Source organism: Onychomys torridus, chromosome 5 (assembly GCF_903995425.1).
Source record: "Onychomys torridus chromosome 5, mOncTor1.1, whole genome shotgun sequence".
In the NCBI taxonomy this organism is placed as follows: domain Eukaryota; kingdom Metazoa; phylum Chordata; class Mammalia; order Rodentia; family Cricetidae; genus Onychomys; species Onychomys torridus.
In genome coordinates, this window is record NC_050447.1 from 95923461 (window position 1) to 95949149 (window position 25689).

Consider the following 25689-nt stretch of genomic DNA (forward strand, 5'->3'; position numbering starts at 1 on the left):
CCAAATAGCAGGCCTGTATATTTTCTATTCACTGATTTATACCCAGAACCAATTACAACACCTGGCATAGCAAACACTCAATATGTTTTGCTGAAGTAATGATCTAATTTGTGAAGACTTATTTTAGTTACATTTAAATATTCTCCTTCTCTTTCCATGAAGAATATGGGACCTACTAATAGGCATTAAAAGTAACTGGTTCACCTAGAAGACCATCAAAATTAGTTTCTAAGTTGAAAGAATACATAGAACGTGAGGTACTTGATGGTATGGTCAACCCCAAGCCAGTAGTGGGACCATGTGTTAAAATTCAGTCAGGGGGAACCAACGGATGCCAAGGTTATGAGAGCTTCTCTTCTTGGGATAGACACACCTATCTATTTAAAGGACACCACAGTTCGGCCTTTAAAAGTCTGTATGGACTCTTCTACTCTTAACTGAGAGCATGTAAGTTCTCCATTGGACCACCTTAACAAATAATAAAAGCCCTCTATTCCAGAGTCAATTTTTTTCATTTCTGTGAAACTAAAATTGCTAAGTGCAAAATGTGTAAATTCTTCCAATATCTGCCTTGTTCTGCATGTCCCACAGGCAAGGCTCTGTCTTTGTTGTTTGTTCCCTGCCAGCTGTCATTGCCACAATAGTTTCTCCAATAGCAGATACATCAGCATGCAGACACTTCTATAGGAAACCCCTACAGAAGAGGACAATAGAGACTAGGAAGGAGAAAGATGTGGTGCTGAGTCTGGCAAAAGAATAGCAGAAATTTAAAAAAGGAGAATATGAAAGAATAGAGTGTGAGAGACTTAAACTACTTAGCAAACTTTATAAAACTGAGATTTCCACAAGGGAATGAAAAGGATGAAAAATACAAAGACTTTGGAGTAGAGAGAATTTGGTACAAGAAAAACATTAGGTAAAGACTAAGTAGTTCCTTGCTTCCTGTTTGTGGTGACTTTTTGTGTCATGTTTTGTTTGTTTGTTGTTTGAGACAGGATCTTACCATATAGGCCAGGTTGACCTTGAGCTCTTGATCTTCTGCCTCCAGGATGCTGGTGTATTTACAAGTGACCACCCCCCCTCCCCCCAGCTGTGCCTGCCCTTTCAAATCTACTACAATTACTTACTACTGGTCTTTGATCCTTGTCTAGAATAGTCAAGAGAGTCATAGGAGGTATTGCCTATGAGGAGAGACAATCCACCTAATAAGCTATGACAACTTTTCACTCTTGTTTTCTGAAGCTCTGTGCGTGCCCTGCACATCAAATTCCCAGATGGACTTGAGGTTGGCTGGACCTGGTCCTATAATTTTAGGACAACAAAAGTTTGAGCTGTTGTTGGTTTTTATTTATCATTAAGAAAAATGTCAAAGAATGATAATAGTAACACTTCTTGATTCGTTATTATTCTAAAAATGAGAGATTGTGAACCCTAGATTAGAACTGAATGAAAGGACCAGTAGATATGTGAGCCACTGTAGGACAGCAGCAGCTCTGGCAGGCCAAAGGCTGTAATTTCTTCCCTCTAAAAGAAAGCAGAGAGCAACTGACTATTCACAGAGAGTTGCTACCTTCAGGACTCAGTGTTCTGAATACTAGGACCCTAAATGGAGGTCTCCAGGAAGATGTCTCTCCTAGAGAATCATTTTCTCTGTCTCTCTGATCCTTAGTTTTGGGGATACTTTGTCTCTCTGGAGACAGATACATACTTTTTCTTATATCTACTAAATCATTTACTCACCTATGGCAACCCACCAATCCAAAGGGCTTTGAGTTATGTTAATACAACGCCAAGTAAGTAGAAACCCCTGAAGGTGAGATCCAAGATAAAACACCACAGTAAAACCTACAGAAATGAGCAATTGCTGTCAGCAATGTGGTCTGGACAGCCTCTGATGGCTGAACAATGAGATCACCAAAGTGAACTCAGCCAACCAGACGATCACACCAGTGTTGTCACCTAAACAATTATTTTCTTAATTGTAATTATTCAGGTGCATCTTCCAGTAATCTAAAGAATTTCATAGAAAGGTAAGTAGAAGATAGAGCTAAGAAACTGTTTTAAATATGGTTAACTTACCTTGAAAGGAATGAAAATTCTTAGTATTACCCCATTATCATTTCTACTGAGTATCAATAGTTTGTTAGTTACTGGGCAACCTCTTCCTGGGCCAGTAACCTTGGAAAATGATTCATTCATGTATGTTCTCAAAAGATTATAAAATGAATATGAAATGAATAAAATAAAGCTCTGAAAAAAGTAGCTGCAAAAACATAATGATTATATCATAGTCTGGCTTTATAAATAAGAAGCCTATTTTTTGAGGTTTTTGTTTGTTTGTTTGTTTCTGTTTTTGATACAGAGCTTCATACTATGTCACCCATACTCATTTCAGACTTATGTAATCCTCCTACCCTAGCCTCTCTTGCTGAGATGCCATACACAGCAAGTTAATACTTTTGTGCCTATTTGGGGATTAAAATTCGGAAGTGAGGCTGTATGTAGTATCCTGAACAGAAGCCTCAGGAAGCCCTTACCTATGTGAGTTAAGTAGGCCCCACAGCTCTGAGGATCTCCAATGACTGGGCATAAGTAGTTCAACTAACTCACCTATACTTATTGAAAATAGTGTATTGAAGGATGTTAAGAAGATGACAGTGAGTCTGTTTAGTTGAAATTTCAACCTACTCTTCAATATTATGCATTGATATGTCATTTCCTAATGGGAAATTGAATTGAGATTATAGAGGAGAATGGGAGTGCTGACCAAAATAAAATAAGACCAAAAAGCTAGTTGGGTTTTGGTGGGTAGTTACACAAAGATATTCCCCCAGGCTCAGCCTGTGTTGCTGATGACAATGATGCTCAGACTCCATGTTTTCGCAGCTTGTCTAGGAACCAGGCATTGGACCAACCAGCCATCGTAATTTATGCCATGATTGGAAATGATGTATGCAATGGGTAAGTCATTGAGAAAGATGCACACAATGCTAATAAGATGATAATGGGCCTATTCAGTTGGGATTTGACTCTGGTTTTCCCCCTCTTCTACTCCCTACCCCAGTCTACTCTGCTATAGTGTGTGCATATCAAATAAGTTTATCTCTGAAGGAAAGCCTGAGTATGTGAAATCAACAGGAACAACCTGTGAAACTGAAAGCTCCCTTTGAAAAGAACCGAATCCAATCCAATAGCTCTCAATTCTGACATCACAACAACAAGGTATGCCAGGATCTACTGTGGCTTATATCACAGGAAATAGACTTCAGCAAGATCCAAGACTTAGAATCCAAAACATTTGAAACAGCATACAGCAGCACCACAGTCATCCTACAAGAACACATACCACCCTCATATTCTGACATTCTTAAGCAGAACAACATAGACTTGCATTTGCCAAGAAACTATGTGCAGCTCGCATTCAATCCTATTTATTCTGATGGCCCACAGTAAAAGGGGTTTTTGCTAAACTACAGCATTAGCATTAATCTCTCTCAACATTTGAAGAGTTGTATCAAAATCTATGTAGACCCCTAAAAATATGCTGCAGGTAGACATCTGGCCTGTGGTTGTGGCTAAAATGCAAACAAGCATCTGCCCAGCATTTTAGGAAAACAGGAAAAATAAGCCAAGAAGGTATGTAAGACTTGCTCAATGTAGCATAACTGACTAATGGCCAGCTGGCTGTCTCCCTGCTCACAGACCTTTCCCTTGTCCTACCCATTCACTGGGCCTCCCAAGCCTGTGTTGAGAACAACGTCCAATAGGACTGAAGTTCATTTGGTTCCGTAGAACTCTCAATGAAGTGTAGACACATCAGTTCAAGGTGGGACATGCCACTCTATGATCCATTGTTGCTCGGGGGCCAGTACATTCCTAGGTCCTTCCAGGATCATGAAGCTACCTTGTGAGGACCCAGGTCTCTGTCTCCGTGATGAGTCACCCAGGACTTTCCAGTAGAGTGTATACCCCTTTAGACCTGCTATTGCTTGTCTAGTATCTGTGTTCCTCTCTGTATTGTTTCATCCCTATAGCAACCCAAGGAGGCAAGTATGACTCTTTGCTTGTTACAGATGAGGAAACTGAGGCTCACAAAGTAAAGAAATGTGTTCTACTGCCATTGAGTAGCAAAGCTAGGAGATGCAGGATCTCTAATTCAATTCCATCTTCTTTCCCTGGCTCACTCTGGTGTTCCTCATGTTCTATTTTTCATTCACTTTCTTAAGCCACATGTTGAGCACCATCAATGAGCCAACTGCTAAGTCAGGTCTGGGATCCAATGGAAAAAGGGCCTGAGTCCCTGACTTCAGGGAGCTCACAACAGAGAAACAGAGATGTGGCTTCCAGCCTCCACTGCAAAAGAGAACACACTCTAGTCCAGCCAGATAATGTCCCTCCAGTTCCTGGGTCAGGTTCCCCTGGGTACAGAGAGCAAACAGGTTACAACTAGATATAGTGCCTGAATAAAAGCTTTCCCTCCAAAAGTCAGAGTCACTGAGAATGCCCCCCTCCAGAGGTCCTTCCAACTCAGTCCTGCTTTCCTTTTTCCAAAGAGCCAAAAACCAGACACATCAGCTAGAGGTCCATGCCAGCCTCTCCCCTGCCAGGGATCTATCTGGGCAGAGAAGCAGCAAGCATTTGGATGAAGGAACAGAATTGGCAGTGTGAGATGTTCCTGCAGTGCCCACTTTGTGATGTCCTGTGGAGAGGTTAGAAAAATAAAGACAGATGGCAAAACATCAAGGTGGAGTAAATATCCCATAATGGGCAAAGGGTTCCATTCAAAGCCAAAGCCAGAGGGTTGCAACACAAGTCTGTCCAGGAACAAGTTTTAGGAATTTGATTTGTCTCTTTCTTTATACCTTCAACTTTTTTAAAAATGATATTGCTAGCTCTTATGGAAATAATGTACCACATGTCTTTCTCAGTTCTCTTACTACATGTGGCTATTTAGTAAGTACTTGAAGTGAATGAAGGTCATGACTGGAAGACAAATTTTAGCATCAGGAATTTGGAAAGAAAGGCAATATAGAGGCACCTAGCATTTCCACTAATTACCTAAAGTGTCTCAGTGGTTTTAGACTTAACCATCACTGTCCTTGAAACTCTTTAATGTGACACGAAAGTTCAACACTCCCGAAACAGAGAAAATGTGTGAGCTACAGCAGCAGAAACTTTGAATGTTCAGTAAAATCTCATTGTGTACATGCAGCACATTTTTCATTTCTCAGCTAATGGTCATTTAGGCTGATTCTATTCCCTCACTATTATGAAAAGAGCATCAATAGACACAGATGTACAAATATCCCTATGATAGGACAGAGTCCTTTGGTGCATACCCAGAAATGGTATAGTTGGGCCTTATGGTAGTTCTATGTACATAATCTTTCTCTGTCCCATCAGCCGGCTCCCAAATCATGACATGGAGACATTATTAATTATGAAACTCAGCCAATAGTTTAGGCTTGTTTCTAACTACCTCTTATATGTCAAATTAACCCATTTCTATTAATTTACTTTCTTCCTCGTAGCCTAATTACCTCATCTCCATAGTACCCATACTGATTGCTCTCCATCTCATGGCATTGCCTATCTTCTTCCCAGCATCCTATGTGCCTGAAAATCTTGCCTAGCAATTAGCCATTCAGCTTTGTATCAAATCAATCAGAATGGACAAAAAGATTATTTCACAGCAGTTCCATGTTTGATTTTTTTGAGAAGTCTCCATATCAATTTCCACAGTAGCCAGAGCTGTTTACACTCTCACAGAAAATGAATATCAGCTCCTTCCCATGTCTTTCCAGTGGCTATTGTCATTTGTATCCTTGATTATCACACTCCAACTGGGATGAAATAGAACCTCAAAGATTGGGCCACTTAAGTTGTGTAATTACTACAATTATTGATTTTCATATGTCAAGCCATCCCTGCATCTCTGGAATGAAGCTAACTTGAGCATGGTGATCTCATTTTTATGTGTTCTTGAATTTGGTTTTCAAGTACTTTGTTGAGATTATTTCCACCTATGTAAATCATGGAGATTGGCCTGTAATTTTTCTTTCTTTTGGGGGCAGCCTTATCTAAGATGTAATGGATTCATAGAAATAGCTCAGAAGTGTCATCCTTTACTGTTTTATGGAATAATTTGAGAAGCATTGATATGTGATCTTCTTTGAGGGTCTTGAATTTTCTTCATTGGGTGGTTTCCTGCTACTGGTACAATATTATTGGTTGTAGAACTGTTTAAATCACTTGCTTCATCTTGGTTTAACTTTGGTAGGTGATATGTATCTAGATATCTATCCACTTCTTTTAAATTTTTCAATTTAGTAGAATATAATCTTCAGGTTTGTATCCTCATGATTTTCTGGATTTCATTGGTATCCATTGTAATAGCTTTCCTTTCATCTCTATTTTATTAATTTAGATCTCCTTTTTCTTTGTTTCAGTTAGTTTGGCTACAGGTTTCTTGATCTTGCTTATTTTTTCAAAGAACCAAATCTCTGCTTCAGTGATTCTTTGTAGTTTTGTTTGTTTGTTTATATTTCATCTATTTCTATTGTGATCTGGTATTTCTGTCCATCTACTACATTTGGGTATGGCTTATTTTCTTTTTCCAAAGCCTTAAGGTACATCACTGTGATGGTTTGAATAGAAATGGCCCCTATAGACTCATGTGTTTGAAGCTTAGCCCATAGGGAGTGACATTATTAGGAAGTGTGACCTTGTTGTAGTAGGTGTGGCTTTGTTGGTGGAAGTGTGTCACTAGAGACTGGATTTTGAAGTCTCAGATGCTCAAGCCATGCCCAGTGTGGCAGTCTCTTCCTGCTGCCTACAGATACAGATGTAGAACTCTCAGCTACCTCTCCAGTACCATGTATGCTTGTGTGCTGTCATGCTTTCCCACCATGATGATAATGGACTGTAAGCCAGCCCCAATTAAATGTTTTCTTTTAAAAGAGTTGCTATAGTCATGGTGTCTCATCACAACAATAAAACCCTTGGACAATCATTAAGTTATTTATTTGAGATTTCTCTGATGTTTTTATATGCTCTAAGAGCACAACAACTACTAACAGATAAAGACAGTGGTATGAATAAAGCAGACCATAGCAGTCTATCAGAATAATGATGAAAGCCTAAATTTAGTATAGAAACTGAGAATAGAGGGTAAGAGAGTGCATACACATAAAATAACATCATGCTTCAGAGATGCTCTGTCTCCCTACTGTGGTCTGTGTGCAACTTTTAAAAACAAATGTTAAGTCCCAAAGCTCCAAACAAATCTTAAGCAATATCAGACCCTCTTCAGTAGCCATGAGTCAGGATAGATGAGTTTATGTTCCAAAACAGAAAAACAAACAAACAAAGGAAAAAAATCCCTAAATTCTTAGTAGTATAAAGCCATAAAATTTTCCTCCTTCTTGTTCACACTGCATGTTCTTCAGGAACATGGGTCTCTCTCTCTCTCTCTCTCTCTCTCTCTCTCTCTCTCTCTCTCTCTCCAGACTCAAACACGTGACATAACTATTTGGAACTTTGCTTATACCAGCAATACAGTCAAAGAACATTCCAAAGGCTCTTATCCCACCAGTTACATGGCTTATTCAACTATAAGGAGTCAGTAAATACAGTCTGACCATGTGCCATAAAGGTAGGAAGTCATAAGCAATTTGCAAATAGTACCAACAACCAGCACATACAATGTGTTTGTATGTGACTGTCCTGCTAATCAAGACACTTTCTTTCTTCCACCACAGGAGAGCTGACCCAGTACCAGAAATGACCACTCCTGAACAAATGTACTCCAATGTCATGCAGAGTCTGAAGCATCTCAATTCCCATCTTCCCAATGGAAGCCATGTTATTTTATATGGTTTGCCAGATGGAACTTTTCTCTGGGATAGTTTGCATGATCAATACCACCCTCTAGGTATGTTATGCTAGCAGATTCTTTTCATTGTGTTTGTGGATGTGTGGATGTATGTATGATATGTGTACAATGCATACATATGATATGTATATATGCAATGTGTGCATGTAATTATGTGTATGATATGTGTGTATGATGTGTGTGATATATATTTATGATATGTGTGATGTGCATGTGTGATATGTATGATATGAATAGATATTAATGCAGGAGAACTTCAAAGAAGTAAAATTTATGCTATAAAAGTTTCACTAATAAGCTTGCTTGGGAAATATTAAGTTACACAAAGTAGAATTTAACTGAAGGATCACTGCCTCCAATACAACTGGAAGATAAGTTAAGTATAGTAACTAGACTTGTTAGAAACTGTGAGAAAGAAAACTCTGTGCCATAACTGATGTTTAGGGATGCTGAGAAAGTTTCTGCTGCTGTTTGTTCACTGAGATTCAGTTGAGCTCCATTCCTGTAACAAAAGAAGACAACTCTGACTTATGGCCACCCATTAGATCAATCCCCATATCAAAGAACATGCTCAAGAAGTCAGCACAGGGTCACAACCACCATTAGGTCCTGGCCTGCCATTAAGTCCCTATGTTCTTATCAGGAGAGTATAATTCTGCCAGGTGGGCAAGACAAACCTGGGTGACAGCTCTTCAAAAGGAACAATACTGTTGTACTTAAAAATACTTCTGCCAATATGTTTGCTGGCAAATCTCCCATCTGCCCAAGTGACCAGACTTACAGTCTCCCATCTCTGCTTAAATTGTTCAGAGTGTAACCTGAGGCCTGGACCTGAAAGAAATTTAATAATGACAGCCTTTGTGGAACATATAAGACCAAGGTGTATGAGTTAGTAAAATGTTCTATTCAGGGCTGGCTCCTCTTTGAGCATGAGCCAGAGTTCTCCCTTGAGTATATAACTTTACGTGCTTTTTGATCTCCCCTCTTCCCCTCCTCCTCTTCCTCTTTCTCCTCCTGTACTTCCTGATTAAGCCAACTTCACTACCTCACTGAAGAAATTCCACTCCCATTCCCATGAGAAACCACCCCCACTGACATGAGAAAAGAATTCACGACCAGCTCACTAGTCTCTTCCCTGGAAGAGAAAAAGCAGATATCTGTGTTCAGCTATTTCAAATGAAGTCATTTTCTCTGTGAAAGTGTACCACAAATAGTATCCAAGCAAAGCAGTGCCTGCCCAGTTTTACCTAAGGAGAGCACAGCTTCCGTCTTCATACAACTTCTTATCCTTATAGACAAAAATATGATAACATACAGAACTTTACTCGTTTCTGAACTGCGTTGTGTATTTAAAGGACAGCCACTTGAGCTGGGGGAAGTCTCTTTGAGCCATGGGGTGTGAAGACTAACAAATTCCATTAGATCACTGAATTTCTCATGCTAAAAGAAGCTTGGGGAAGCAGGAGTGTCTTTCCAGTCTACTTCATCACACCAGGGTAACATGATTTGAAGCTTTCTGGTTTTAAATTCCATTTTCTTTCCATAAACTCTTGACTAGACTAGCTACATAAATGCCTTCAAATTGACTGTGCACACTTGATTTAACAACAGTAGATAATAACGACACCCCGCAACTTGAGAATGAAGGAAGGGGAATACTGATTAGAGAAATCATCTAGCCCTAGCAGTGGGGAATGGAGTGGAGACAGGAAGAGCTCTGGAGCTCACTGACAGGTAGTCTTGTGGAATCAGTGAGCTCCAGGGTCAGTGAGTGACCCTTTGCAAAAGAAATAAGGTCAAAAGTAACTGAGAAAGATTCTTGTCATTGACCTATGATCTACTCTTTCCCTCTCCCACTCCCTCTCCCTCCCTCCCTCCCTTCTTCTCTCTCTCTCTCTCTCTCTCTCTCTCTCTCTCTCTCTCTCTCTCTCGTGCACACACACACACACACACACACACACACACACATACACAGAGGAGAGAGAGGATATGTAGGTGGAGATATATATGATAGATATAATAAAGTTAGATAGATATAGATAAGTGAATATAAATAAATAACAAAGACTATCCTAAAGAATTTGCAAATTTCTGATTTACAGGCCATGTCTTTTAGCCATCTGGAGTAGAACCTTACCCTTTTATCTTTAGAGAGAACCAGTGACATCCATGGGAACAACCCAGTGGCTCCTGAACACACACACACACACACACACACACGTGCATAGAAAAAATTTCAGATCTTGATAATTACTGGTCACTGTGCACAGTACCACTGGATTTTTTTTCTTTTTGGTGCTGTCATCAAAGCCAGGGTCTCACATGCTCTAACTGTACTACTAAGCTACATCCTCAGACCACTATTGATTAACTAGGATGTCTTTCTGACCAGGGATTACAGATACAACACAACCTCTTTACACTCTTTGATGGGGGTGGGAGGTGGGAACAAGTTTAAAAAAAATCACAATAACATCTAAAAAGCAAATGATCAAGAGCCAGTGCCAGTGAAGGGAAAAGCTGTATCTCCTCTTCTGGCTATTAGTCCACCATAAGCACTCCCAAGCACCCTTCTTCTTGAGTACCCCAGAGGCATCCTTCCTTCAAATTAGCAAATGCAAGATAGAAGAAAAACACTTATTAGAATTTCCCAACTATCTTCTACTATATTACAGAAACTTCATCCTGTTCATCAGACCTATCCCTCTGTCCACCAGGTTCAGAGGGAGCCAGTGTTGGAATAGTAAGCAATATAGAAGGCAAAGGGAGAGCGCCCTGGGCTCAGTGAACCAGGATACACCCAGGGCCCTCAGCCAGAGATATGCTGTTATCTGGGCAGGATAGGAGAAGGGGAGAGCAAGGCAGAATGGAGCAAGGCTGGGCTTAACCTTGAAGGAATGTCCAGTAGTGATGTTCCCAGTACTCAGGGAGCAGGACAAAATTCAGTTCTTCTGAATGTCAAAGCACTCAAGGCTTGAAAGAGGGAGAGGGAGATGCATTGGGACTCACAGTGGGTGGCCTCCACTTAGCTTGAAGAGACTTCAGGCACTAAGCAGAATAAGCGGATAGAGGAGAATACACATTAGTACCAGTCAAGCTGTCTCAATTCTCCTATGAAGCCTAATCCCAACAAGGAACAAGACCAGGTTAGAGGGAGATTTAACAAGCTGAGAACGTAAGGTAGAAGTAGGAAGGTTACAAAGCCTTCAGTCATGGGGCACATGGAGGACCCAGGATGGGCTTAAAGGCATCTGTCACTACAACGGGGCTGAGATGTACAAAGACATACAGCAAAAGAGCAAATGAGGGGGAAAATAGAAGATAAAACTGAGCGAGAACCCCCAGTGAGAATCCTTAGTGAGTAGAAACAGGAACCTCAGGGAAGATGGGGTTCAGGGTCCAAGCCAAGCCCATGCAATGAAAGCCAGGACAGAAGGCAGTGGTTTGGAATCCATCTAAAATGTGAAGACACCTTGACTTTACTGGCAGTAGTCAGCTGTGGCCTTCTAGACCTGACATTCCCTCACCACACTGGGGGATGGCCGTGTGTTCCCTCCAAGATGAGCAAGTTAAACCTGCATTTCAGTGTCGTTTATCTAAGGTACGGGTGAAAAGCAATGCTCTGTTCCATCACCCGCAGTCTTTCTCTTGACTCTGAGATGCTCTAATATCCTCTGTTATCCTCTTTAATCTCTGAGAGCATGAGAAGTATTTAATGGATACAGCATCAGCTGCTCATCCTGGAGATTGGTGGGGGAGCTGGATTTTGTATGTCAGTCACAGCATGAAAACTGACTGCTTCTGGGGTGGATGGACTATAAGAGGGAGGGAGCAGCACTGGGGGAAGAGAAGATATCACAGTGTCTAGTTAGTGCTTCAAAGGTTTCTGGATAGGCTCCAGGGCACTGGACTTTTCACCTCTGTGACATAATGCCCGAGACAAATGGTGCGGACGAAAACTTGTCTATTTGGGTTCATCGTGCAGAAAATTCAGTGCCCCGTGCTTGGTCCTATGTGCCCCTGTAGATGCCATGGCAGTGGAGGTATGTGGAGGGGAGGTTCTTTACCTGGTGGCTAACAGGAAGCAGACAGAAAGGGGGAAACTGGGAACCAGGTAAAACCTTTGAAGACACATTCCCAGTGGTCTACTTCTTTCAGCTAGGGCTGCCTCTTAGTTTCCAGAACCTCTTCAGACAGTGTTGCGGGCTAGGGAATGAGTGTTTCAGACACGGAATAGGATAGATGTGCAAACCATAACAACCCATGCAGCACTTTCCCCTTTGTGCTTATGAACCTCTTCAACCTGAATGAAAAAAGAACCACGAGGTACATTTCCTAACTAGGACTCAGTAAGACAACTATGGAGACACTCTTAATCCATTGTCATCCAGAAAGACAAAAATCCACTGGCATCCCCATCCCGCCCAAGTGTGATGGAGCCACCCCTGCCATATTTGAAGGACTTTGGTTCAGAATTTCAGACATTCTGCATACCAGTTCCTCAGCACAGATCAACTGGCTCAGACCTAAGTGTTTCATAAGCCCCAAAAGAAGGATTTAGTCAATTCCCGTCTTGAATGTGACTCCCTGAGCCTCACAGAAACTTGGAATTCCATGACATTACCAAGGAGAAGGTGTTGCCTGGTGATGTGCTTTGTTCGAGTCATTCTGATCCATTTAGAGCTGTAGGAGACTCTATCTTCCTCTGGAGATTAGATCAGGCCAGCACTCCAGTTCTGTCCTCTCTTAGACTAGAGGGCATATACTCCTTAAGGCCCCTTCCTAACCTGGGCTCAGACAGAAGTAAAATACAGGCATTCCTTAAGGCTATGCTAACTGACAAATCAACTCAGGATAAATGCCACCATCTGAAAGGGAGGCAGGATCATCTACAAATGTCTCTGAGCATTGCCATCTGATTCCATATGACATATCAGACCTCTGTGTTTTCTAGGCCAGCTAAATAAAGATGTGACCTATGCAGACTTCTTCTCCTTCCTGAGCTGCCTTCAGGTAAGCCTAGAGACCTGCTCCATGACCTGATCATACATACATACACACACACACACACACACACACACACACACACTCGAATGCACACATACACAAGCACATGTGTACACACACGAGCAGATGTGTACACATACCTCTTACTGTGTCTAATCCTCTTTAATCCGAAGGCTCTTTATCTTCTCTCAGGTCAGTCCCTGTAATGGCTGGATGTCTTCCAACAAGACCCTCCGGACTCTCACTTCAGAGGTAGAGCTGTTGAGCTCTCTGTCCCTTGTTTGCTGCAGACTTTCTCTCAGGATAGGATTCTACAGCATAATGGTCACCAACCTGCAAATAACAAAATCACATGATCAGGGAGCCAGAGAAGGAAAAAGGACTTGTGGGTCCTGCCTGCCTCCACCCTTCTCCAGGAGTTCACATGTTTTCCATGAATGAACACATATATACACAAAATTTGTAAAATGATCTGAGGCAGTGAACTGGGGAGCTCAGGAAGATAAGCCTTATGTGTAATCAGAGAGGATCACCTCACATCTCTGAAAGAAATCCATTTTCCAAACAAAATATCTTAAACTTTGTTCATAGGTTGTAAATTATCTTTATAAAAATTAATGAAACTTAGTTTTTGTTGTTTATTTTTAAGACAAGCCTGACTATGTGGCCTAGGCTTGCTTTGAAAACACAGAAATTTTCTTTCTTGCCTCAATTTTTCAAGTACTGAGATGGCAGGCATGACCCACCACCTGCATATTTTGTTAATAAGACATATGGTAGAGAACTTGCAAATTAAAAATAGACAGTAAGATAAAAATTAAAAATATGTATTTCAATTTTGAAAACATTAAATGTATGAAAATCTACTAAGAACTACAGCAATAAAAATTGGGCTGTAGTCAGTTGTGATGGTATACATGGGGAGGTTATGTTGAAGAGGCAGAGAGGCAGGAAGATAACACATTTGAGGGCTGAGCTACAGCTTTGGGGGCTAGGAAGATGAATTGATAGCTAAGAGCCTTTGCTGAACAAGTTTGAGGGCCTGAGTTCAAATCACCAGCACATACATAAGAAGCTGGGCATGGCTGCACACACAGCTGTAACTACAGTACTGAAAGGAACAGAGACAAGATCACCTCTGGAGCTAGCAGCCAGCCTAGCTCCGGTTCAGTAGGAGAGCCTGTGTCATGGATAATAAGGCAGCGAGTGACAGAGTAAGCCACTCAACATTCTTCTCTGACCTCAGTGCCTGCGTATGGCACACACACGCATGCATACACACACACACACACACACACACACACACACACACACATACACACACATGCATATACACAAACACACACACACTCAGGCCGGGGAGATAGCTCAAACAGTCAGTGAAGTGATTATGATGTAATCATAAGGACCTGAGTTCAGTCCCCAGCACCCAAATGAGAAAGCAGAAGCAGTGGCACCATTGTAACCTCAGTGCTGGCGAGGTGGAGTCAGGAGCATCCCTGGGCTTCACTAGCCAGGTAACCTAACCAAATGAACAAGCCCAGGCAATGAAAGCCCTTGTCTCCAATACCAAGGTAGATGGATCCTAAGCAGTAATGTCTAATTTTGCCTCTGACATCTATACACATGTACACACGTGTGTACACATGTGCATACACAGAAAAAAAATAATCCATGTATCAGTATGTGTCTATTTTCAATTCCTTAGGTATCTTGGGTTTTGCCTACTAGATTGAGAATACTCATAGAAATTCCAGTGTTCATAAATTGTTTCTCCAACATATGAATGTGGCAGGATTTATTCCATCCTTTTGTGCAGTTGGACACATGGTTGTTTCCAGTTTTTCAGCATGATGAATAACAAGTTGTGTATTTTGTGGCATCTCAATTTCCTATATACAAGCCCCTGTAAGATATATTGGTCATGTTAAAGATTTAATCTGTATTGCCAAGCTCCTGTCTAGAACCATGAAACTAACCTACATTTTTGTTCATTCATCCTGACATTCAATATTATCAAGATTGTTCAGCTCATCTTTGTCAAATTCATGCAGGAAAAGTAGAATCTTATTGCTTTAATTTGCATTGCTTTGACTCCTAATGAATAGTAACATTTTCCGTATGTTCATTGGTCATTTGCACATGAATACACTTTAATGTGCAGAGCTGTTTTCTGCTGTTGGCTTGGAGATAGGAAAGTGGAATGGTGTGTGGAAGATCAATTTCTTTTTCTAGCTGAATTGTCTCATGAAAGTCAAAGTTGGGGTTTCACGGAATTCTCTGTTTCCCTTATATTCAGAGAGCAGAACAACTCTCCAATACACTGAAAAAAATTGCAACCACTGAGACGTTCACAAACTTCGATCTTTTCTACATGGATTTTGCCTTCCATGAAAGTAAGTCGCTGGTTTTGTCTTGACAATAGGCATGCACAGCAGGACATGGAACAGATGAGGCAGGGTCACCCCTACCTATGTGACAAGATGACTCTCAGCATGGAGAAACAATAAAGTATTAGGTGCTGTCCGACAGGTTGAAGACCAAGGCCACCTTCTCACTTCACCATCATTCTGGAGTCTCTGCATCAGCAGGACCAGTGGCCAGCTGGGGCAAGTTGGAGCTGGAAGCCTCTAATCAAATAGGATCACTGCTATTTCTTGCCAGGCTAGCAATGCCTTGCTTATGTGTGGACAGAAGGGAAGGTGAGGCCATGGCTCCTGTGTTAGTGTCCTGGACAACCTAGAGTAAGCCTGGATGGAAACTAAGCAGAATCTCCCAGGGAGAGGCAACAAAATGTCCTTTGAAAAGTAAACCATGTCCCAACTCTCTGGAAAGAATATTTCTTCTTTTATGGCATTCTGTCTAAACATGGGAGTCACTGACAAGTGGCCACACAAACTCAGGCTTGATGACTGGAGCCACTGATTTATCCTTTACATCCTGACTCTCTAAAAAAGAAAATCAGTTGTTGTTTGTAACCCACTCAAGATTCATTTTCATTGTTGAGCAATTTTCTGCATGAGAAAAGGCCCTGTTGATTGACTGCCAGCCGAGATGATGCTAATGAAATGCTTCTGTGTGTGCAACAGAGGGAAGATTTCTCATCTCTGTCCTCAACCCTAGCCCCCCAGCCCAGGCATCTGGAATGGAGCAGATGGCCATCATGAATTATTGAATATTACATTAGCTGACATGGTTTGCATTGCAGACTGTAGTACTTCAGCTCTGAACATCCTTTCAACAAGATTGATCAGTCTTTACTAGATTTCCTGCCTACATGACACATATCTCTCTCATGGGGAGAGGCATTTTGATAAATAACCTCTCATTAAAATGCAGAGTTAAAGACTTATTAATGAATTCTTGATGTAAACAAATGCACCACCAAGTGATCTCTGGTCATTTCCAACCTTGAATGCGAGTAAAGTTATTAAAAATCTAATAATGCCTAACATCCATATGGGACATTTTTTATTGTCCAGAATGATTTCTACAACTGTCATTCATTATCTCTGGTGCTGCAAGCAATTCGCTGGAATCTCTAACCTCTCCAGTTCCAAACCTCCAAGTGGAGACTCCTTTTTAAGTGTTTTTATTGGCACATATTAATTATATATAATAATGGTTTCATTATGACATTTTAAACATGCATATAATATATTTCAATCATATTCACCTCCTGCTACCATCTCTTGTCCTCTTCTCACACCCATTAATATTCTTCCACTTCCCAGCTAGCCCCCCTTGACTTTCATGTCTCTGTGTCTGTGTAGGGCACAGTGAGTTTCATCAGGGTTATTTACAGGGTACTTGTGTGGGAATTTGTTTACAGAAACATATGCACCTTACCAACAGCTACGCCACTGAAGAAAATTGTCTCCTCCATCAACCATCTTCCACATCTAAGTATTAAGTCCTTTGCTCAGAAATTCCTATCAACAATGAGAGAAATTTCCTGTTTAATAATTCCTCTACCATTTTTTTAAAAGCAAGTGTTAATATCCAGTTTTGCCAGCTTCCTCTTGTCCATCTGAAGTGATTGAGCACCCAAGCAGGGAAGACACATGGACATAATAAAAGGAGAGTGTAGGCAGAGGATGGTATCCTGGGACCTTTCTGGATGAATGCCTCATACAACACTTAATGGCTATATAGTGCCATGTCTACTTCTGAAAGGGCCAGAATTTGTATCTCCCTTTCAGGGACTACTATAATATCTTGACTTGTGGCCAAGTTAAGAAATTTTAAACTTGAAATCCTAGCATTTATCATAGTAGGCAGAATGATCATTCACTCCAGATCCATCTCTGGGGGTAACCTCCCATCTTAAAAATCATGGCAGCATATTACCCTGGAAATCTGTCCCTAGTGCTTATAACTTGCTATTGGAGAAAGAGCCCAGAATTTATAAGCACATTCTTATCTCAGTTCAGACACAGGTCACAGGATTGTAAAATTTCAAGGACTGGATAACCATTAGCTGGCATCATCCACTGGCTCATCATCATCATGTGTAAAGCACCCACTATATTCTTCCACATAAGTATTCTCTTTTCTAGTACAAGCACTTCTCATGATACCTGAAGAACTATTTCTCCGAGTTCCCCGAGGAAGATACAGTATAAATGCAGCTCATTATCACCCAGGTCTCCTTTCATCCAAAATAAAAAGCCAGTAGAGGCATTTATTAAATTTGCAGTCTGTAGTCCTGTGAAAACCGCCCTAGTTTTCACACTGTATTAGAGCTGACTGCCACACCACAAGTGTCCTTCTTTTTTCATCACACTGAAATTCACAATCATATCCTTGTGACAGAGAAAAATCATAGCTGAGCATCCCTGTCACTTGAAGGTAGGCACAAGACCTTTTTGCTCTCTACTCTGACAGCCTGGGTCCAGCCCTGAAAGGTGATGATTCTGTCATTTGCCTTTTGCTGACTCATCCTCCAACTGCTTATGAACCAAGCAGAAGTAGAAAATTTGCCTCCAAGACATGTCAACTTGAGCATGTGACATCCTTTTCCTTTCTATCCCACATCCCCAGTGTGTCTTGACTGATAAGGCCATTTTCACATTGACAGTTTAACATACCTCCTGCTGCCGTTGGCTTTCAAGACAAGCCAGCTATAGTAAACTCAGGCTCTCGTTCCCTCCGCTGTACATCAGCAAAAGCAGCCAATGACCTCATAGTGCTGATCAGAATGCAGATTTCTATTTTAAATATCTGCTAGTTTTGCTATTCATCACAGCAAGAGATACCACATGCCCTATAAATCTTTCTCCACTGCTACTGTGACTCTTTGAAAAGATGGCCGTGAGTGGAATTTTTCTGACTTACAGATAAAGAAAATATAGTATGCACCAAATCCCAACAGATGTTCCATAATCATTCAAGAAGCTTAATTTAGTTCTTCCAAAACACAAATAGAAGGTCCTGGGGAGGTGGCTGTGTTGGTAAAGTGCCGGCCACACAAGCATGAAGAGCTGAGTTCAGGTCCCCAGCACCCACATAGAAAAGGAGTTCAGTGGCACATGTCTGTAATCCCACCACTGAGCAGATCTCTGAAGCTTTTTGGCCAGACAGCCCAGACAAATTGATGAACTCCAGGTTCAGTGAGAAATCTTGTCTCAAAAACCAACGTATCAAGCAATTGAGGAAAAAGCTCACCATCTACCTCTAGTGTGTATACACACATACACACATACACACACACACACACACACACACACACACACACACACACACACGTCTGCACACATATGCATTCACACACATGCAAACATGTGAATGCCCATTCATAAACACAAGAACAAACGGTCAAAACGATCTGCCACATTGTCTTTGATTATGCCTCCTTCTTGGGGAAGAAATAAATGCCATGTCTGCTGCTGCCTTTTTCCTGAAAACATAGAATCTTATCCTAAAACTACCACAAAGAATCATTCCATCTAGTAATAGTGAAGGTACAAATAAAACCTGGAGTCTTGCCTGTGAGTTACAACCCTTAAATTGTATACTCCTGATGGCTACTTCTATGTGGTAACCAGTACCTTTGAAAGCACAATAATTGTGTGAGGAAAAAAAAATGTTTCCCCTGTGAATTGTATACTTGGTAACTCTGTGTCATTTTTTTTTTAATATTAACCATTATTTCATATGACAAACCAGCTGTTCTGAAGGCTGGACTCTGCCAAGGTAGTCTACTATGATGCAGAGTTGAGCTAGGTTGGAAGCATAGATAAGCTTCCCAACAGGGAGGAATAAATTATTGTTATTGATAGCATTTAGAATTGTCTGAGTATAGTGGTAAGGGGAAGAAGTCCCTGGGTAGCAGCTCCATGCTGAAGCCCCTGTCCTATGTAGAGGGTGCCGGCCTCCATACCCTCACTGCACACCACGAGAAGAACCAGCCCCTTCCTCCATACATTACAGCCACGCATCATGGCAAAATTAGCAAGTAAATATCCTCCTCCCTTTGCTGTATACTCCAGTGCTGTGTTTCCCTTTCATAATTCCCACAAGGGTAGGATTGCGTAGCCTCCAAAGGGAATAAGAGGGAATGACCATTGCTTTTCATTTTGAAAATGCTCACTAATTCTGCTGATTGAATTTTATGTCTGTTCTGTGAAGAGATACATCAACATCTCCCCACTCCTCTGAGGGCCACAGATTTTAGTTTGGCAGTTACTGATGCACATAAAATTCAAATTAGAGTGGAAATATTTTAGAATAACTTTAATCCATGGAGTCAAAGGTGAAGCATGCTGGAAGAAACTTGTGCATGAGTGACTCTGACCTCTTTAATGCAGGAATCCTAGTGACGGCTCCCTCAAGGAGCTATCGCTTGACTTAAACCATTTTTAACAAACTCACATTTACCTTCCACTGTGAAATGTCCTCACCTCCCAGTCACTGCAATTCTTTAACGGATTTTCTTCTGACCACTGAAGGCACAAATTTTGTTGTTTTTGTTTTCACTTGAAACACGTATGATTTATTATACATGAATTACTCACTAATAACACTTGTTAAAAAGGAAATATGAAGGACTTGTATGTCAGCTGTTGACATTATTTTCAGAGCTGGTTTACAAACTGCACTAAAATTAGTCTCATTAGTTATAGTTACATGGTGTCATTCTCTGTCAAATGTTTTCATTAGTATATACCAGTTGTGCGTAGTAGTGGGTGGAGGAATGCCCCTTGACTGAACTTGTCACTCAATCTCCTCTGCAAATATGGAGACTCAAAGAGTCCTTTGTGAGGCTTCCTTCCCCAGCACACAAGCCATGGATTTCTGGGTCAAGTCTGCAACTCACTATGTATCTGCTTAATACAAAAGGCCTCTGACTGGTAACTTTCCTTATCCATCTCTTGCAATACTGTATCTGAGGTCTTGGTTAAGATCAGTTACCGGCCTGGTCTTATGAACACTACCTAGGGATTTCTGACCATCTATTAGTTATCTTGGGCTACTATATTAAAGTACCATAGACTGAGTGGCCCAGAAACAACAGAGTTTTATTTATCCAGTCCTAGATAAATCCAGCATCATGGTGCTTACATAGTTGGGTTCTGGTGACAGCCCTCTACTAGGTTTTGAGACTGTCACATGGCAAAGCTTTCTGGGACCCCTTCTATTAGGGCACTAATTCCATCCATGAGGGCTCCACTTCATGGCCCAGCTAGATCCCAAAGGCTCCACCTGTTATCACCATCAGGTATAGCAGGGTTAGTCTCCCAGTATATGAACTTGAAAATGACCCCAACATCAGTCCATCCACTATCCTGTTGGGAATCGTCTTTATTCTTTCTTCTGTAAACATCTGCACAGCAGAAAGTAAACTGGGTCTAAAGGAAGTCACAGCAACATGAGGAAAGTGAAAGGAACACAGAGAATGGGAGCAGTGTCACCTCTGAGGTCTCAAGGACAAGAGCCTGATGTCTGTCCTAAGAGAATCCCTGTTCCAGCCCATCCTTGTCAACTTCTGTGTTAGAGACCTCCAAGGGAGAGAAAGAGAGAGGAGATGGGTACTACAGAAATATAAAGAGCACTCAAGGGTCCATAGGAGTGACCTCAGCTCTGCATTTACAGAAACTCCTCAAATTCCTGGCTCTTCATTACAAGTAACTTGTTGGATATTCAGACTGGAGGTGGGTTTGATAGACAATTAACATAAAGCTGGAAAACTGAAAAGCAAGTCCCAGGAAAGGAGAGAAAACTGGCTCATGCCCTCCTGGACAAGAGGAAAGTGAAGAACCTGAAGCATACCTGAATGGACTGCACAGCAAATGAGCAGGCAGAGGAGGGCATGGACTAGAGCATCCCTGAGCAGGCAGAACCAGTCCTGTGGTCAGGAAGGAGACCTGGAGCCCACAGGAACCTCAGCATGACATGCAAAGGAATTTAGAGCAATTGGAATTGAACATAAACCAGAACACCTGATCCCAAGGTTGTGCCCCCTAAAACTGGCAGAGCAGGCAAGCAACTAGAAGTGTAGAGGGGGCAGCTTCTTGGAGCCAGTCCTCTCACAGGACGCTGCAGCCAACAGTAGGAAACCAGCTGTTGAGGGGGGCAATCTTGTTTAGAACCATCTGGGCTTTCTTCATAATAGTGAGTGTGGATTCTTTCTCAGGGCAGCTCATAGCTTTCCACTGAAAGGACAAATCCACACCAGTCCTGGGGTGGGAGTGGCGAGGGAGAAGCTCACTCCTCTATCTGCATAAGGCAATTTGAGGTTCTGGATGGGGAACACTCCATGACACAATGGCACAGCCGATGACTTATTTAGAGTCTTACAGGAAGTACAAATGCTGCTAACCACTAGCAGCTTCTAACAACCACCAATACAAACCAGGAGTGCACTATAAAAGAGTCAGAGGAGCTGGGCATGCTGGTACACACCTATAATGCTAGTGTTCTGGATGTAGGGGCAGGAGGACCAGGAGTTCGAGGCTGTCCTTGGAGAGCTAGCAAGAATGAGACTAACCCAAGCTATATAAGACCCTGCCTCTAAAACAAAGAAAACAGAAAAAGAGCCACCTAGTATCACACTGCTCAGGAATAAGCTAAGGGGAACATCAGCATGACACTTCCCCCGTGAACTCTGACAGGGGGGACATTATTTGTCACCTCAGGGGCAAAGGTTGGACAGTAAGAGAAGCTGGCATCTCTGCAGTAATTAAAAAGCAACAGAGGGTTGATTCAATCTTATGCCAGTGACTTCCCAGACAGTGTCTCCATCCTTCCCCAGGGAAGGAGAAGGTAAGGGCACAGTCTTCTGGCCTTGAGGTTGGGAGACCTGGAGAAAGGGCTGAAAAGAACAATTGGAATTGTAGCTACACTGCAGGTTTTGATGAATTCCAGGAAAGTGAGGTGTTCTGCCAGGAGCAGAAGTCTCAGATGGTTCTCTCTGAAAGCTCTCTAGGGACTGCAATTTCTGTGAGAAATTCTTATTGGCTTTGTGATAATACAACATAGAATTAATTGTACTGCTGCCTTAGAGGAACTGACATGCATAGTCTCTGATCCCTGTTGAAGGACAATTTTATTACTTTTCATCACTTTGGGGCTCATAATATTTTCTCTGTAGCCATGCTCTCTCTAAATGCAGTGTTGAGATAATTTTATGCAATTATATTTCTGACACGCAGAATGATTGTTTGAGGTGATTGCTTGACATACGTAGGCAGTGTCTGCAAATGGCCGTGCGTGAAAAGAGATATTAGCAAAATGTCATCTTCACTTCTGCAGAAAGGCCTGTCCCGCCACGTGAGGAAAAGATCAGATGGACTTAAATTGCTGCTGCACATTTTTGCGCTCACTTGATTTCCCCTGCCCTCCCTGCCACACAAGCCACATTCGCCCAGCACTTTCACACATGCTCTTTCTAACTTTAAAAAAAAAAAAAATCACATAATGGGTAGATCATTGTTATTCAGAAAACTCCCAGCCCAAGGAAACAGCTCATGGAAGCCATGATGAGGTCCAATAAGAGCTAGGGGGCTGAAAAGATGTCTCAGTGGTTAAGAGCACTGGTTGCTCTTCCAGAAGACCAGAGTTCAATTCCCAGCACCCACATGGCAACTCACCACCATTTGCAACCCAGGGATCTAATGCCCTCTTCTAGTCTCCATGGGCACCAAGTACACAGACAGCCCATCCATATGCATGCAGGCAAAAATATCCATAGAGAAGAATTAAAGAAAAGAGCAGGGGAGACTGGATGACATCACATGAGCTCCTTGTCCTTGGCATCCTGAGACTTATCTGTAACCCTCCAATTGTGTGTTCTTTAGTCATAGAGGAGTGGCAGAGAAGAGGTGGCCAGCCGTGGCAGCTTATTGAGCCCGTGGATGGATTCCACCCCAATGAGGTAAGTGTTGCCACATGGTGGTCGCTGAGGCTATCTGCTTGGTTTTCTAAAATATACGCATTCGTGTGTTGGTTTTTACCCTAGTATATTCCCAGAAGAATTTTTAGATAGTGTTCATAAATAGGTAACACAAAAATATTCAGTAAAAATAATGCTAAAAATCAGAGAGAAAGCAAAATAAGGTACAAAATTTACCGGGATCTCTGATGTGGTTTCTACAGTTCATAACATATGTGGAGGCCAGCCCTGAGGAACTGTCCCAGGAGACCTATAAAACCTGCTCAGGGTTCTCTAGTGGCCAATGAGAAAAGAGCCATCAGCCATGCTTTCTATAAAAAGAAAAGTAATGCCTAGAAAAAAAAAATGCAGGATACGATCAAAATGCATTCTATACATGTATGAAATTCTCAAAAAAAGGAAATATACTTAAAATCGTAAAAACCGCAAGGATTCCTGGAAGTGAGATGTGTGGGAAATGGCTTTAGCAATGTGCTGCAGTAAGTCATTCCTCCTCTCAGAGTCCAAGCAGTGCTAAGAAGGGAGGGGCTGTGCTCTGACTCCTTCAGGACCCATGGGAGCTGAGGGCTGAGACTTAGTAAAGCTTGTCCCCACTCCCCTCCCATTATCCTGCCTTCAGCCACAGAAGCTCTACTTTTATCTGCCCCATACACTTGACTTGCTTGTGACATTTCTATTTTAAAAAGAGAAGAAAGCATGGGGGAGTTCTTGTGACATTTGAAAATCCTGAAAGCTGGTTCTCCACGGGGTGGGATGGCCATTTGCCTCAGGCAGTCCTCTGTCACCATAGGCACTCTGACCCAGCTTTGGTCAGCATGATATGGCAATGGTAAGGATCCTACCCACTGGCTGAGTGCAGGAAGGGCCAGATATCCCCTTGAGAACTTGAATGAAATTCATCTTCCCAGCCCTGAGCTTAGCAGTTGTCCATGGGCATGGAGAAAACTTACCTCAAAAGGGAAGAAAAAAGAAAGGCACACCTAATGCACGAACAGCAATGAAGACCTCAATGCATGGTAAACTTGAAAGAGAAGAATAAATATCCACCTCCCTGTTTAAAACAACCAATTTTTAAAAATCTTAGTAATGCACTCAGAATACTGAATTTCTGTGTGTTCAATAAATGAGTTGTTCAGAGAATTTTTGGCCAGAAACTGGTAATTTGGATCTGGTTCCACAAGAATGGTGCCTTTATTTGTTTATTTGTTTGTTTGTTTGGAATCACATGAAGCTCTACCCTCTTTTTTAGAAGAGGGTGCTCCTTGTGTTCCCTAGGCTTCTGGGTCAAATGATCCTTCCTGCCACAGCTGCCTATTTAGTTAGAACTAAAGACAAGTGGGACACTTCCTCCGACTGAGGTAGGAGTTCTTTAGCTCCTCTTGGCACAGCAGCATTCTGATGGGGATATGAAAAGGTGGTCAGCTACAGTGTCACCTAAAACCAAACACAAAAAAGTGCTTAAAGCCCAAAGAGAGCTGTGTTTTATCCCTCGGAACATACTTGTTTGCTGGATCAAATGTCAGCCTGCCCATGTCTGACTCTTAAAATAATTTTAGAGTGCAAAGTCTACCAAATTGGGAGACTATCCTGGTCTGCATTTTACATACATTGGTTACTTTACATACAATTGGTTATTGAACTCAGAGTCCTAACACTGATATGTCACATAGTCTTAATATGATTCCTATAGGGTTTGTTCCAAATGCATGAGTGAGTGATAAGTGAGTGAACATGGCAGAGCCATGTCTAAAGTGGGCAGCAGTGGGATGCTATGCTCAAACCCTTCTACCTATCATACAAACTGAGCTGAAAAGTCCAGACTGGCAACTTGCCATCCAATAGTATGTGTTGAGTGCCTACCCAACTGTCATAACTCAAAAATGAACAGAAAACCACTTTCATTGTTTAAGATTACAGCACACAGCAGGGGAGAGATGAGGAAATAATTAATACAATGTGATACCTGTCTCTAAGTGTGCAAGCAAGAATGATGTCATGGGGGATGAGATGGGAAGATGGCAGAAAATGATGGTAGGAAAGGATGTTTGCAGGATGCAACAGCATAACTAAGACCACAAATAACAAATGGAATGAAGAGGCAGGAAGAGCTGCAGAAGTGTCCTGAGCACAGGAAGCAGCACAAGCAAAGATCCGAAGATGAGAGAAAGCTGAGAGCACTGGAGAGGGTCCCACATGCTTCAGCGCAGCCTGGACAGAGAGATGTGAGTGAGATGGAGAGAAAAGAAGAGGAGATTCGAAGCAGATCCCAGGAAGGTTTCATCTTTTTACATGAGGAATGAGGCCAATGGATATTCCCAAGCCAGAAACCAGACACATTCCTAAAAGATAACCATAATAGCACTGGGCTGTATCTCAGTAGTACAGAGCCTTTCAG

The 25689-nt window shown here is 41.8% G+C and overlaps 1 protein-coding gene across 1 annotated transcript in view; it reads left to right on the top strand.

Annotated features, from left to right (window-relative positions):
- The window catches only part of Aoah (acyloxyacyl hydrolase), a 212685-nt gene that overhangs the window by 178619 nt on the left and 8377 nt on the right, over positions 1–25689 (top strand). The window contains exons 14-20 of the mRNA XM_036188387.1: positions 1994–2030; positions 2887–2961; positions 7761–7933; positions 12849–12907; positions 13094–13153; positions 15201–15297; positions 23200–23276. Coding sequence (XP_036044280.1) covers positions 1994–2030; positions 2887–2961; positions 7761–7933; positions 12849–12907; positions 13094–13153; positions 15201–15297; positions 23200–23276 — 578 coding nt within the window. The remainder of the gene's footprint in view (positions 1–1993; positions 2031–2886; positions 2962–7760; positions 7934–12848; positions 12908–13093; positions 13154–15200; positions 15298–23199; positions 23277–25689) is intronic.